This window comes from Antedon mediterranea, chromosome 3 (genome assembly GCF_964355755.1).
Source record: "Antedon mediterranea chromosome 3, ecAntMedi1.1, whole genome shotgun sequence".
Lineage (NCBI taxonomy): Eukaryota > Metazoa > Echinodermata > Crinoidea > Comatulida > Antedonidae > Antedon > Antedon mediterranea.
In genome coordinates, this window is record NC_092672.1 from 8,384,833 (window position 1) to 8,400,420 (window position 15,588).

The 15,588-nt window shown below is 33.8% G+C and overlaps 3 protein-coding genes across 7 annotated transcripts in view; 2 read left to right on the forward strand and 1 right to left on the reverse strand.

Annotated features, from left to right (window-relative positions):
- The window catches only part of LOC140044762 (TNF receptor-associated factor 4-like), a 28,122-nt gene extending 23,630 nt beyond the window's left edge, over positions 1-4,492 (forward strand). For all 3 annotated transcript variants that reach the window (XM_072089409.1, XM_072089410.1, XM_072089411.1), the window contains one exon: positions 255-4,492. In XM_072089409.1, the coding sequence (XP_071945510.1) occupies positions 255-869 (615 nt within the window). In that variant the 3' untranslated portion in view covers positions 870-4,492. The remainder of the gene's footprint in view (positions 1-254) is intronic.
- Positions 4,093-7,210, reverse strand: LOC140044764 (small ribosomal subunit protein mS23-like). Of its 2 annotated transcripts, XR_011844491.1 has the most exons (6): positions 7,097-7,210; positions 6,537-6,698; positions 6,312-6,392; positions 5,445-5,580; positions 5,000-5,126; positions 4,093-4,269 (listed from the first exon to the last, which is right to left on the reverse strand). XR_011844491.1 is itself a non-coding variant. In XM_072089412.1 (5 exons), the coding sequence occupies exons 1-5, from the start codon at positions 7,141-7,143 to the stop codon at positions 5,073-5,075; spliced, it is 480 nt and encodes a 159-aa protein (XP_071945513.1). In that variant the 5' UTR covers positions 7,144-7,210; the 3' UTR covers positions 4,314-5,072. The 2 variants fall into 2 exon arrangements, 1 of the variants encoding a protein (XP_071945513.1); XM_072089412.1 differs by lacking the exon at positions 4,093-4,269 and having other exon boundaries at positions 4,314-5,126.
- Positions 7,211-7,370: 160 nt separating this feature from the next.
- LOC140044765 (CUE domain-containing protein 1-like) overlaps positions 7,371-15,588 on the forward strand; it is a 45,943-nt gene continuing 37,725 nt past the window's right edge. For both annotated transcript variants that reach the window (XM_072089415.1, XM_072089416.1), the window contains exons 1-2: positions 7,371-7,627; positions 9,646-9,972. In XM_072089415.1, the coding sequence (XP_071945516.1) occupies positions 9,778-9,972 (195 nt within the window). In that variant the 5' untranslated portion in view covers positions 7,371-7,627; positions 9,646-9,777. The remainder of the gene's footprint in view (positions 7,628-9,645; positions 9,973-15,588) is intronic.

Here is a 15,588-nt window from a genome sequence, read left to right on the forward strand (position 1 = left end):
CAGAATTAGCAGTTTGATCAAGAAAGACTAATGTAACACATGTATTAGATATGCAAATATGCCTATATTAAATTAGGAAAGATTTCTCAATGTATTCATGTTTATTTTGAGTATTGCGTGCCTAGCTTACTTGAATAAACCGACAATAGCCCATACTCTCCTGATATCAGGAAGTTGATTCAAAAACAGTTCTTTACCATCCCTCTATGATAATGGACTGATCATAATTACCCTATGTTGTGTTTAATTTACAGGGCTCCAGATTCAATTTAGAATCACACATAAAGGAAAATACAAGTCAGCATTTAGTTCTTGTCTGCGAAGTAGTTAGAAGACAAAAACGACAAATTGATTCGCTCTCAAACAAATTACACACGCTCAACACAAGCATGAACGGTACTCTCCTCTGGCGAATCACAGATTATGCTTCAAAGTTTGCATCAGCTAAAAGCACACATGGCGTGGAACTGCGAAGCTTACCGTTTTACACAAGTCAATACGGTTATAAATTACAAGCGACTGTTTTTTTGAACGGGAACGGTTCGGGTGAAGGAAATTCTTTTTCGCTTTATATAAAGGTTCTTTGCAGTGAGTACGATTCATTGTTACCGTGGCCTTTCACATTGCCAATAACTTTCACGCTGATGGATCAAAGTGACCCACCGAATAAACGCATGCATATTACCGAGGCGTTCACACCGGATCCTTCCTGGAAAAACTTCCAAAGACCAAGTAAAGATATTGAGTCACTCGGTTACGGCTATCCCACCTTTGTTACGCACAGTTTCTTACAGAGTCGCAAGTACGTGAAAAATGACACTTTATTCATCAAAGTGACGGTAGACAACTCAAACGTTATCGAAATTTAAAAGATTACATTGTATGCCATATTTTAATTTTAAACGTAAATATTTGGAAGGTGTGTTGGAAATACAGTACATTAAAAATGACACTTTATTTATCAAAGTGACGGTAGAAAACTCAAACATCATCGAAATTGAATAGATTTTTTTGTTGTATACCATATTTTCACTTTAAACGTAAATAGACTTCAAATTCTGCCCATCTGGAAGGTATGTTGGAAATACATGAAAAATGACTTTTTTTTAAGCAACAACTCAATTTTTAGCGTATGACACTAATGTAATTCAGCGTTGTATACAATCAGAACGTTTACTAAAAGTTGACTGTGTGAACTACTTCTTATTTTCTGGTTTATAATTTGACCTTGTTATCAGCGTACACTAATACGGCATCAGTGTGAACACAGCATAAGTTACTTTAATTTAATATTTAACACAGAGTGTGTTTGTGGTAGATGCAATCTACATCCCGGCAACTTAAAGTGGCCTGTTGCAATATTCTACTTTTTGTTTCTGTTTTTCTTAATTTCAGGGAAAGGAATACAGGGATTTTTATAGTACATTGGTGGTACTTTTTATGGAATAATATTTCATGAACATTTTTTAAAATAAAACTTTAAAAATGTGATAAAAGCTAGCGATAATGTACATAGAATTGATTAAAAAGCAAAATACTGTTGCTAGTTTATTTTGGTGCTAGAAATGGATATGGATTGAGGGAAATAAGTGCATAACAATTTTTGTGTAGTATATTGTATAAAAATCAATTACCCTGGCAAAGCACTGCGCTAAGCCCCACTTATGTCTAAATCCTGTATCTATCACTGTTTGGCTATGCCATGTTTGGTAAAGTCCATTTTTCGGAATGCATTTATAATAAATAGAAAAGAAATCCATTTGGGACATGGTTTAGCATCAATTCCAGGTTTCTGGGTGAATTTGGTGTTTTGTGAGAGTTTAATATATACATACCAGGGCCGTGGCCACCAGCAAGGTTTATAAGGTTTCAACCTGACCACTTTTTCACAAAGGCCTTTGACAACCTAGTGGCTTGAACAGAGATTGTTTCCTTTTCTTGCGAAAACCGGACCACTTTATTTCTTGTGGCTACAAAACTGCATACCCACCTAAAATTGTTGTTAAACTTTATTAGCGCCCTTAATAATAGTAATCTACCCAATTGTTATCTTGGAACAATATTGACATCTTAAAGATGAAAGGTATCTGTACAATGCTTTGGCAAATGAGTTTTGCTGGTAAATAATATTCATGAGTATAGTTTAATTGCCAACACATATTTTCTTTAGGATTATTGTTCTCAGAACAATGATACATAAAACAAATATTGGCTTTTGAATTAGACATCTTAAAGATGAAAGGTACCTGTACAAAGCTCTGGCAAATGAGTTTTGCTGGTAAAAAATATGAATGAGTAGTTTAATTGGCAAAACAAATGCATATTATTAAATAGAATTATTGTTCTCAGAACAATGGTACAAAAACAAAAATTGGCTTTTGAATTTGACATCTTAAAGATGAAAGGTACCTGTACAAAGCTCTGGCAAATGAGTTTTGCTGGTAAAAAATATGAATGAGTAGATTAATTGGCAACAAATGCATATTTTTAAATAGGATTATTGTTCTCAGAACAATGGTACAAAAACAAAAATTGGCTTTTGAATTTTAAAATGATCACTATTAGAGTAAATTAGTTATTAAAACTATTTTACTGTACATGTATAACTAAAGTGTTTTATTGTCTGGATAATGCTACATTACAAACATTGTCATCTTCTGTAGAATTTTATCTGGTGCTAAAATAAGTGTTATTTAATCTATAACTGGTATGAAATTTGACATTACATGTAGGTATTGAAACAAAACGTTAATATGTATACTTAACACTAATATTACTGTAATACTTTTAAAAAAATGTCTGAAAATTCACTTGTAACAGAAGCATTTCCAGTTTGACTGTCAATTACTGAACATTACTTTTATGAATACCGGCGCTATATATATAAGTCTGATTAATTGTAATGCGAGAATTTCTTTTTCTAATTCTAAAAATTCGCCTTTATGAATTAAGCTCATAATATACAATTAGAGGGAAATGGGGGGAGGGGGAGGGGTGAGTGGAAGGTGGTATGAACAGGATGTTTTAATATACTTTTGCATCCTGTTTTGCATATAATAGCAATTGAAACTAAAGTCTTAATAAATGAGACAGTTTTATCACCAACAGCATTTTTTTTTATTTCAACATTTCACCTCAGTCACATTTGTAATGCTTCATAAAGGGAATAGTAAAACCTATACACATTTACCTTGATATTTTATGGTACTTTTGCCATTTAAGTGTATCACTGTTATTTTTTGTTTTATGTTGATATGTGCAATATTGGTGCTGTTACCAGGAGATCATCTCCCTGCTGTTACTTAACAGCTCTCCTTCCTTAAAGCTCTGTCTACACTATCAAATTTTATGTGACAAAACAATGCCCATATATGGACACGATGATGTCATATCACTACCATATTTGGGCATACCACTACCATATTTGACCACTACCATATTTGGCCACATCACACTTTTTTTTGTCAAACTTGTTTGATAGTGTTTACAGACCTTTAAACCTTTAGAACTTCAGTCCACTTTTAATTCAAATTGTTAGTTTGATTTTTTGAGCTTCTTTCCTTGGTGAATTGATGGGAAGTGTTATGCTTGGGTACGCATACAATTAACCTATGACCTTTTACTCATTGTATATAATACTGTACAGTATCTATATATTTGTCTGAATTTAATTAATTTTTAGATAGTAGAGTGCAGTATATCTTTGTAAATATATTTATTTGTTTGTTGTTTGTATCCATAGCGATATCCACCTATAAATTAAGCAATGTGCTGAAAGTCGGTGTGTAATGCGTATTTTCTGCTTCCACTGTTCAAGACTTATGACTTTAAATTGTATTATGTTACAGCAGGTTACTGTAGATCAGATCCACTATTTTTCATCCAGTCTAGCCACATAATAAATGTTGGGATGACATGTTTTAGTAGGGCTGCTGTCAGTTGGGACCTACTGTTGCTAAATTCATGAAATTGGATGTATTAATGTGATTGTGGAAACCTTGTAAAACATATGAGCATAACTATTCTTAAAGCGCTCTGGCTACACTATCAAACTAGTGTGATGTGCCAATATATGGTAGTGATAGACATTATCATGTTCATATATGGGCACATCACATTTGTCACTAAGTTTGATAGTGTAGACAGAGCTTAATAAAAAAAATATTCAGAATATACAGTATGGTTTAGTTGGTACTGGCCATGGCTTCTTTTGGTCTTTCATGGTTGCATGCAGTGCTTAAAAGATATTTATACACAGTAAGGCACCGTCTGTGTGGTAAAAAATATTATACAAGACAATTTAACTTTGGGACACTTTTTTCTTTATAGAACACATATCTAAACATTGAAAAACTGGTGGTTAATCATCGTATCAATAATCATTAGGTAATTGCATTTATATAACACCTAAATAAATTCCCGTCATTTGATTGGACAATTGTGGATCACATGGCGTGCAATAGTATGCACTATTAAACGATAGTTAAGACAATGTTGGTCACCTCATTTGTTTAAGTCATTCGAAGTTTATGAACTTCATACTATTAATGTATAATTCCAGCCACCTTCAAGAACATTGAATGTAGTTCGTATAATGTGATAAATTTATAATAACCATGTACTGACATTTTTGGTAAACATTAAAATTGTATACATCATAAACTTCGGGCAAAATTGTTTTTATAATCTTGAACAAATATTGTATTGATGCAGCCTTAATCAATGAAATCAATAAACAATAAATATTTCAAAACAGAAAAACAATTTTTTATATTTTTTTATTATCTTCTGTAACTTATTGGTTTGTGAGCAATATAAACCGAATAAGTAATTTTGTTCAAAGGACAATATTAGTACACTCTGGCAGCAGGGAAATTGTTGAATAAAATGAATAATGCTCTGTCTGCACTATCAAACTAGTTTGACAAAAAAAAGTGTGTTGTCACATAAAAGTTTGATAGTGTAGACAGGGCTTTAGATTTTCACATACCCAACATACCTATTATTTGTATATAATGTATTGTGGGAACAAAGTTATTTTTTCCGCTTTTATATTCAAATTTGTCTTGATTTCATGATGGTTCAGATGTTGGATTGGATGGCTCTGTTTCTGAATTCGTCGGTGCCTGTTGATTAAAATAAACAATGATAAATAACTTTATTTTCTATTAGTTTTGATAGAAAGAATATTACTTTTAGTACTGTACACTTTGAATCAAATAGAAGTAGAACCACATTGAACATGTATGTCAGATGGGCTTATACAAGAACACTAAACTGTAGGGAATGTTTGTGGTTGAGGTGGGATGGGGCTATGTTTGGATCATTTTACATTTACTAATTTGCCAATGGGGATACCGACTTGCTATATCCTGTGAAATCTTAAGCCAATAGAGGGCACTATACTGGATTCACACTTACAGATGGTGACTTTCAAAACTTACGGTTGGTTTAGGGTTGTTTTTAAAACGATGCAAGATAACTCCGTCAGAGGTGAGTGCTTCTTCTACGTCAATAAACAGTTCTTTATCAGATTTCCCCTGACTTGATTTACTAAGTTCTTGGTACTTGGTTATAAATCTGTCAGAAAAGATACAAACAAGACGGTTAATTTGCTAGCAGGTTAACTAATATTAAAGACCCCTTCCCTGCAATTTTGGACGAATTTTGGACGTTTTTTGGAAAATAATATATATATATCACTTTAAAAAACATTAAACCATGTTTTATGATAAAAAGTGAGAAACAATGCACTACGTAAGTAGCTCGCGGCGATTGACCTCTCGTGGACGGTCTTAGGCCTAGCCTAGCTAGGCTTAGTTTTGTAGGCCTAGCTGGTAAACATCGGTAACGTACGAACATCGTACGCTAGCTATATACCTAGCCTGACGTTGTATAGTTGCTGCATTAATTGTCTTTCTATTTTTGCCAGACTCCGTTGATAAAAATTGGGGAAAACCCGGTATTTTCGCTGAAAAGTTAGGAGTCTTCCATTTGTTTTGGCCTCACGATCGATCGAAAAGTGGGCGAATTACAGGTGAAAAACAAAAATATTAATCCGCGCGCAGTGCATTTTGGGATTTATAGCGGGCCGCTATAATTATTAGAATCGACTTATTTTTCACATTTTAACCGTTTTAAAGACGAAAAAAGTTATCGCAATAGGACCATATAGTATTACTTTTACATTAAATATAGTTTGTGATCTTAAATTAGATCTAAAAAACGTAGGGAAGGGGGCTTTAAAGTAATTGACAAGCAAACATCAAGAATTAATTGAAGAATAAAAATATAATTTAACCAATACATACTTGTAACATGTTGTTTGTTTGAAGCCATCCTGCCTATTCAAGTCTATTGTATTCTTGTTTCTAAATGTCTTACTGAAATACCTAAAAAAAGAAATAAATTATATGTTTAAACAATGCATTAATAATTGTCTTTATTAATTGGTTAGTGAAGGTGCAGGCAGCAAATTACAGTTTAAATTTTTTCATATTTAGGCATCTATAATAGTAGTAAATACAACGACTTACACTCTGACTTTATCTTCTTCATAAAGAATCTCCCTTGGAAATTCTGTAGATAATTTTCTGTCATACGTAGGTTCTTCCAATGGTGGAAATGCTGCCATTACTTCGTACCATAGTGGCTTGTCTGCATCTTTCATAACTCCAGAACGAATCAAATTTCTAGTTCTTATTTTTTAGTTAAGAGAAAAAAAAATCATTATGATATTTTTGTTTCTTGGTTGTTCAGCTCATACTAATATGTTTGGAAAGATGTAGGCCTGGCCCTAGCTAGGCCTAGGGCCTAGCTAGGCTAAATAAAGCAAAATTTGGTGGGACAATAAAAAAGGATAGATTGCGTACAGGAGGTACGGGGGGAAGGTACGTAGGGCCTAGCTAGGCCCTGGAGAGGCATACATGTCCAGCATGCAAAGGACTCAACCGGCTCGGCTATCTATCTATAGACTATGCTAGCCCACCTAGCTAGGCCTACCTCTCGGTGAGCTCGCTGGCCATGATGCCTAGCTAGGCCTAGGCTAGCTAGCCTAGGCTAGCTAGCATTATAAATAGACAATTTTATTACTCACCTGGTAAATATTGTCCCTACTTTTTGTAAACGACTCAAGCTTGTCATTTCATTAATTTATAGTTGGTTTAGTACTAAAACGGGTGATTAAATGTGGTATCTAGAAACATGTGCAGCGGTATTCAGAAAAAAAAATCACAATAAACATTATACTGCCATCATCGGTGTGAACTATCTAGCTGGCTGGAAAAAACAATCAATAATGAGTTCAGAACAGAGACGCTGTAGGAGGGGGAAGGGGACGGGGGACCCTAACATTTTTTTTGCAACCTAGGCTAGTCATTTCATAATGTTCATAGAAATTTTGCATCTCATATTTTAACTAATAGTTAGTCAGTCTGTGCTGTCGTTATCTTTTAAAAATACACACAAATAATTGTCCATTTTGTAAACTGTCTTGGCTGGAGCTGCTGCGCTCTGTCTGTTGTTGATAACTCAAATGTCAACACCACACACACGACAGTCGTGTGCTGTTTACCAGAAATTCCACAACCAAGGTCGGGTTAAAATCGAATGAAGCAGGAGAATAAAGGTAATATTAGTTAATTTTGAAATGTTTTTAACATATAAATACATGTGTAGTTTTTAAGTTGTTGTTTTTGTACAACTGTCAATAATAAATAGTCAAATTTGAAGATGTTTTCCGTGGTTTACTCATCCCTCTCTCGGACTCATCTGACACTCTGAACATCTGATGATGATGACGATGTTCGATGAGGCTCTTCTGCTGCTGCTGAAATGATGGAAGAGTGACGGGAACTTTAGGCTAGCTAGGCCTAGGGCCTACTAGGCTATATGCTGTTTTGTACAGTAATACGTTTTTTATTTTAGTTTGATCCAACCCCATCCATGTTTTATTGTTCAAAGAATCAATGTATGTTTGAACCATGAAATTATGAATGAATTTGAATATAATTATTAGAAATGTGCCTTTTCCCTTTTTGACATGTGGCTTATAAAATATATATAGACTTAATTAGCCTAATTAGAGGCCTAGCTACAGCCTGGATATGGCACTGTATCAAGTTTCCAAATGATAATGGTGAATGCCATTACGTTACTCCAATGGGAGTGCGAAGCGTAATGTACTACTACAAACCGTCTAAATCTACGAACACTGCAAAATAATAATAAAACTTTCCACTCAACAACAAAATTACATACATAAAAAACACAGAGATACCCACTACGGCATAGCCTACGCAACTCACTGCTCGGAGAAAATATGTCATATTATTTGTTATAAAAATCATGAATAATTTATGTGCTAACATAATGTCTTAACCTTTAATAGTAGTCAGAAGTTTTGATCCTGTAACTGTATCCATTATTTAGCCACAATATTATTATTAAATTTATATTAATATTCAGAAATACTATTGATCTAAAACTACATACTGTATAGAAAAATGATAAAATGTAGTCTATATCGTGCCTAGCTTACCTGGATAAACCAACATAAGCCTCTCTCTCCGACGAGAGGTAAACATTACGAAAAGAAGAACATTAATAACATTAAATAAATAATCCGAAGGAGTAAAATCATCTCAATAGAAAGTCATTTATTCGCTCTGTTGTATCTGTTTTTATGCCAATTCGTTTGGTACCAGAGCCCATAATATTACTAGTAGTGTAGAATAATACTGTACTTCCACTTTCGCTAGACTTAAGTTCTGTCTACTAACACTATCAAACTTTATGTGAAAACAAATGTGATGTGCCCATATATGGACATGATAATGTCATATCACTACCATTATGGGCATCAATACCATATTTGGGTATATAACAGTTAACACTTTTTTTTGTCAGACTTGTTTGATAGTGTAGACAGAGCTTTACTGTACTATAATTCAGTTGCATGTTCATTAATAATTATGGTAATTTCATTTTCAGATTGTTAACTGTAATGTCATTGAAATGTTAGCCCTTAATTAAAAGAATTTGTTGTTTTCTGTCAGTACTGTATGTGTCATTGTCAACATTATTTTAGTATCATGTTAAGCCCTGTTTACACAAAGTGTGGTGTGCCCAAATTTGGTAGTGATATGGTACAGTAGTTTTTTTGTCTACATAAGGTTTGATAGTTATGATGTGTTTTAAATTCTATCTATATATTCTGACAATAATGCTTTAATTTTCAACACAATATTCTTATTCACATATTAACATACACACTCTTTAACAACTTGAACAACTTGACAACATCATCAATGTGTACCGCGCACTCTAGGGTGTACCTGTCAAGTTCCGATTTTGTTTTTAATGAATTTATGCATGCAACAATCGTAATTATAGTATACCATTGCAATGGATAGAATCGTTTAAGCATTGTTTGTATTAAAATGTAATTTGTATATTATTGTACTTACACTACAGTATCTTTGAAATTTCTTGTTAAATTCCGATTTTGTTTATGTATACTATCAGTGTACAGTAATAGCATTGCAAAGCATACTATTAGTAAAATTAAAGTCCTTTAAGCATTATATTAAAATGTAATTTGTAAACTTAATAACAGCAGTATCTTTGAAATTTCTTTCTACACAGGTTTAAAGATACACAGTTTTTATTACTGGTTGTTAGACTTGTTTAAGTTATTGACTGATAATACCACACAATCTTCGATGCGCACTTAGAGTGTAAAAGCCCTTCTGATAGCATCCAGTAGAATCTGTTAATATGGCGTCTGCTCCAGAAACTCAACCTTTGAGTTCAACAAAAACAAAGAAGAAGAAGAACCATCATGGCAGCCATCATCACCACCATCATCAATCAATGGCGGCGGCTGCTGGAGAGCCTGCGAACAATGTCAGGAGATCTCATCGTAAGCCGCCTCGTCAACTTGAGTTTAACCAAGCCATGAGGGATTTTAAGGTAATTTTTATTTTTTAAATGTGTACCACCATTTAAATTATAAATCAGTTGCAGAGCTGCAAAAGGGTAGATATAAAAAATCAAAATCAAACAAAAAATCTGCCTCAATATAAATTTATTAACACAAATTAATAAAGTTATATTGAGGCAGTTTTTAACATTTACTGTAAACTTGGTGGTTTGTTATTGTGAGTACAGTACCTTACCATGCTCAGCACACTGCTGGAATAATTGAGGAACAAACAAGACTACACAGATGGAATGTCAATTGGTAATAAGGTAAAACAATTTATAGGAAAACCATGTTTTTAAATTCAAATACAGTAGGACTAATTTGGTTTGCAGTACAGTAGATTGGCTCTTATATCATATAATTTCTAAATAAAAAGCAGAATAAAATTATTTTTATGTAGACTAAAATACTAAAGCTTTTAAAGTTTAATTTAAAGTTGAAATAGATGTATTGTAGAATGAATTTAGACACAATTGTCATAAAATTGACTGTGCTCAATAAAGACAATTAGGTGAGTCATCGCGATCAACATTTACTTGTTCCCTGATTGTTCCCATTTCCCAGCGACTTTTCCATTAGAGAACTATGGAAATTTTAAAATGAACTCAACTATCAAGTCAAATGCCTTTACAGAACTGTAATGAATGCAGACATTAGTCATTTCAGAAATTATGCATTTGTTTCAGCTTATGTAGAAATGCAAAAAACAACAAAAGGACATTTCTATTATTTAAAACGTATACATTAGCAATTAAATTTAAAATTTAACAGTATAAATATGAAATTAAAGATTTTTAGATGCCAATAAATCTATTCAAATTATAGTGTTACATTGTATGAATGATTCTAGAATATAATATAATTATAGATTTATTGAAAGTAATTTGCTAAAGTAATTTACTAAAATGCCAAGTCAATTTTGATAAATAGCAGTTTTTAAAGTCTTCACTCGCTTTGATGTTACGCTAGGCCTAGGCAGCCAAGCACCACCAAGCAACACGTACCTGCGCTTCGCTCAAATTTACCACAGTCATATTTTGGACGCGCCTCAATATTTCGTTGCCATGCGAAACAGATTTTTTTATGACTTACGAAAACGAATACGTGTGTGTGACGTATCCGTTTTCGTTATCATATTCGTAAGATTGCGAAACCTCTCTATTGTAGACAGAGCTTTAAACAAATCTTTGATCCACCTATGACATTTGAAAAAGCATGGTTTGCAGTGGCGGATCTAGGGGGGGGTGAATAGGGTGGCTAGCCACCCCCCTTAATTCTCAAGAAAAAAAGATGCAACCTAATCGCGATTGACCGTCGCTAGACGTGGATTAATCTTTTAATTAAGAAGAGTAGCTAGCTAGGCCCTACTAGAGCTTGTAGGGTTAGCATTAATAGTTGTGTGTAAATACTGTAGGCCTACACAGCGATAGAGCTATAGAGTTCAATTACTATTATGAATTCAAGAGTTTAAAAAGAAAACACGATTTACAATCTTCGGAAAATACCCATTTTCAAAACACACGCTCTCCTAAAACTACCAGCGTCACGTTGTCAAGCTCGCTCCTCGTGTGAATGCTGACGTCATCACTCTCCAAAATACACCATTTTTCATTGCAGTTAACACTTTGACTGCCAGAGGTTTTTCCAGTTTGAAACTGCCACCGGCAGCGTTTATAGCCCAATTCGATGTTTTTATTAAAGCTGATTGAAACTATGTATGTGATCTGATTTACATGTAATTTAGACTAAAATAATCATATAGATTTTAGCTTTACAATGGTACCAAGAACGATTTTCAAATCGCAATATGTAAATCGTAATAGTAAAATGAAAGTAACCCACTTTTTGAGTTTTTCGTAGTTTCGCGCAAGAAAGTCGAGATATTCGCGATTTTGTGCAAGACATCACAATATGAAAATATTGCCCGGTGAGATCAACAAACAACGAAAAAGTTACTTACACGGCACCGGTAGGCCTAAAAAACAAGTTATCACTATCGAAAAATGTACTACATTTTATAAATCATAAATCTTACATCAATGTTTCGCCAAAATCCACATAGTAAAGACACCAGGCCTAGTTAACTAGGCCTAAAGTTGGTCCGGAACCGTTTTACGACTATGCCTAGGCTATAGCCTAGTACTACTAGCCTAGCTAGTAAACTGGTGATAATATTCATACCATTTCTAAACAAGTTTGTTGCGTGAAACTCGGTCACTTACAGTGAAACACCAAAACAATTAGGGTATACATACAATAATAAAATTAAAGACTTCTTATTGAAAATTCATCCATTATTTTTTATTCAGATAACAAACAAACATGCCAATCCACATAAACCTTTGTAATGCTTCGGCGGCATAGCTAGCGCGCGACCGATACACAATGCGCCAAACCATCGCTGTACGCGCTACTGTGATGCGCGGTGTATGTTATTTCGACAGGTACCATTTTGACAATCGTTCGTAACCAGATTAGTTACTTTCAAAAGGTAAAAAATTCACGGTCCAGACCGAATTTAGTGTCCATATTTATAGTATATACCAATAATTAACCTATCTACCGGATTTTGTAAAAAAACTCGAAAAACGAAGATCTTCGTGTTTGGCAGTCAAGCGTTGTGTTTCCAAAAACGAAGATCTTCGTGTTTGGCAGTCAAAGTGTTAATATCCGCCGCCCTGGTCCGTGTGTGCACAAGCGTTAGCGTGGTATATTTACACCCCTGAGTGGAGTGTAATATCGGGAACTTTTTTCTCGCGCATGAAAATTTTTTGTATAATATTATGGTATGCAGTATAAACGATAAAAATAAACAAGAAACATGGTGTTCTTTTATTATTTTATAGGCATAAAATAAACATGAAATGTCTTGTAGGTACATGGGACGGCCGAAAAAAGTTTTTTTATTTGCGTTATAGACACGGCGATTACTGCGATCATTGTATACCAAATTACATTGAGTTATTTACCCGGCTGTAGGGTATATATCTCTGAGGTTAACAGACCACCAAAACACGGTACACAACACATGCACTCTATCGAGGCATTTTCGGAGTACCGCATTAATGTTCATTTTGTTTGAAGGTTTTTCGATCAAAGTTTATTATTAGTTCGTCGAAAAAGATCCGTACAGTATTTAGGAAGGATATACTGTATTTAAATTTACATTATGTAATATTTGTTATTAAGTGTGATGGAAACAGTTTCTCTAGCCTATTAAACAGTGTGTAAGCATCTATTTTTTTAAAAATTTTCGGAGCCTCGGGAGGGGGACACCCCTCCCAAACCCTCCCCGCTCCGTGCTACGCACCTCGTTTGCCACTTTCGTGGCCACCCCCCCTCGTCAGATCCTAGATCCGCCACTGGGTTTGAATCAACCAGGTTTTAATACAGGCCAACTGTACTCAATGAATTTGTGTTTACACAATCCTAAAAATATAGTACTTGATGAATCAACAATTTTAATAATATACAGGCTGTTATGATATCAACCAAAAGTTGTGTCAAATATTAATAAGAAACCAAATATGATAGACTGTACTATATTTAAAACGCAAGTTTATTTATTAAAACAAATTAATTCATTTCCTTAAAAGTCGGTACTCAACTTTAATCGGACACAAACTCAACGCAAGCTCAGTGGTCTATAGTATAGAGAGTTTGTCAGAGGCAAAATGTTTTCCTACAATCCAATTCTCTATTGTTGAAATTCTATTTTTAAAGTCGCTTTCAAGGTAATATATTGACTACCATGGTGATTGAATGGGTTCAATGAATTTGGACCAAATTTGTTTTGCTTACCATCCTTATGTATACAGTACAGTATTGTATCATTTGTGTACATCATGTCGCGATTACTTTATTATCTTTTTATGAGTACATAGATTAAAAACTAAACACATACTCTTTTTAATATAAGTTTATAACTTGTAACTTTTGTGGTAATCTTTTTTTTTTTTAACAATTGAATGACATGTACCATCATTTTATTGACTCCTTTTTTTTAAATAATGGTCAAAATGTAAAAAAAAACAATGTTACTTGTTAGAATTATGTGATTATATAAAGAAAGGATCCACCCATGACATGCACTATATTTTATTATATTTTCAGTACCTTTGGTTCAAACGATTATTTGATCACAGACGATTAGTTTGGCCATTTAAAAATAAAAAATGTCCCTGTATCCCTTTTTAAAGTCCCACAGAATTGTGTAAACTGCTGTACACTATCAAACTTTATATAACAACAAATTGTATGTGCCCACATGGCCATGATGTCATATCACTACCATATTTAAGCATCACTACCATATTTGAACAAATCACACTTTAAAAAAAAAAAATAGTTTGATAGTGTACTGTAGACTTTAGCTTTAGAAAATGTTTTCTACTTGTTTTTGAAATAAAAATGTTCTCATCTCACAAACTAGTGTCGAGGAGACCATGTAAGTTTTATTTGGAGCCATGGTGTAGCTTTTAAAAATTAAATGATTTTATAAGCCTACACAATATTGTAATTTGATTTAATTCGTTATGAAATCATAATTGTAAGATTAGACATGCAGTAAAAGTCACTTTGTTATTTTCAACAACCTTCCCTATAAGTTCAAATGTGAAAATAACACACCTAGGTACCGGTAATAAAATTGCTTAAGAAACCAATGAGGTGTAAAGTGCCTGTGTCTGCTTTATGAGCCAACTAATCCCAAGACAGTATGTGTTTATCCCAGTAAGTACTTGCGGTTAATGTCTAAAAAGAGAATAATTATTCAAATTTTACAAGTTCGAAAAGGAATATATGATACATTTAGTAAAACAAACCACTTACACCCCGTCCCCCCTTACGAATCATCTTTTCACCCTATTAGAAGGACCTTTTCTTATGAAATGAACGAGGGACACTTAAGAGAGCCTAAAATTATGTTATATAAACTAAACTAAAAATAGGCACAGAAAAATTATTCTAAACCACCCAGTGATATACTGAAAATGTATTAATTAATTTGAAACGATAAGATGAGGAAAGAGAGAGAATGAGAAAAAGTCGCCCCAACCAAGATTTCGAACCTGGAACCATTAGACCACTGGAGCCTTCATGGTATTGTTCAAACTCGATTGGATAGACTCTTTATTAACTCTCGGTGTGTTAAGGCTAAACAGCACTAGTCCCTCAATTGTACGCACACGCACCAGAGATCTAATTGATACGCCCTCATCTTTAAGTAGTTTTATTCACAAAGTGGGTTCTCCGAAGAGATACTTTTATATGCAGTATATAAATAAACACAGCACACAGGTTCAAGATGACCAACAAGTGTTCTTGGATAAAGACTCTAAACTGAGGTTCAGATACAGTATCAGACTCTACACTAAAAGAACACAGATATTTCAAGTACATCTCTCTCCCTAGCTAAAATATGTCTGTAAATTAGGGGTGATGTCAGAGTCATTACAACCATTGTTAGAATGGGTGGAGAGGACAATTTTGGATTGGCTTATTATCTAGCTCAATGATGATAACTTTATTAGCAACTACTATTATTAATTGCATTGTGTTTTTAGTCGCGTGCAACGTGACTCTACAGCTCACTATGTCGGTCG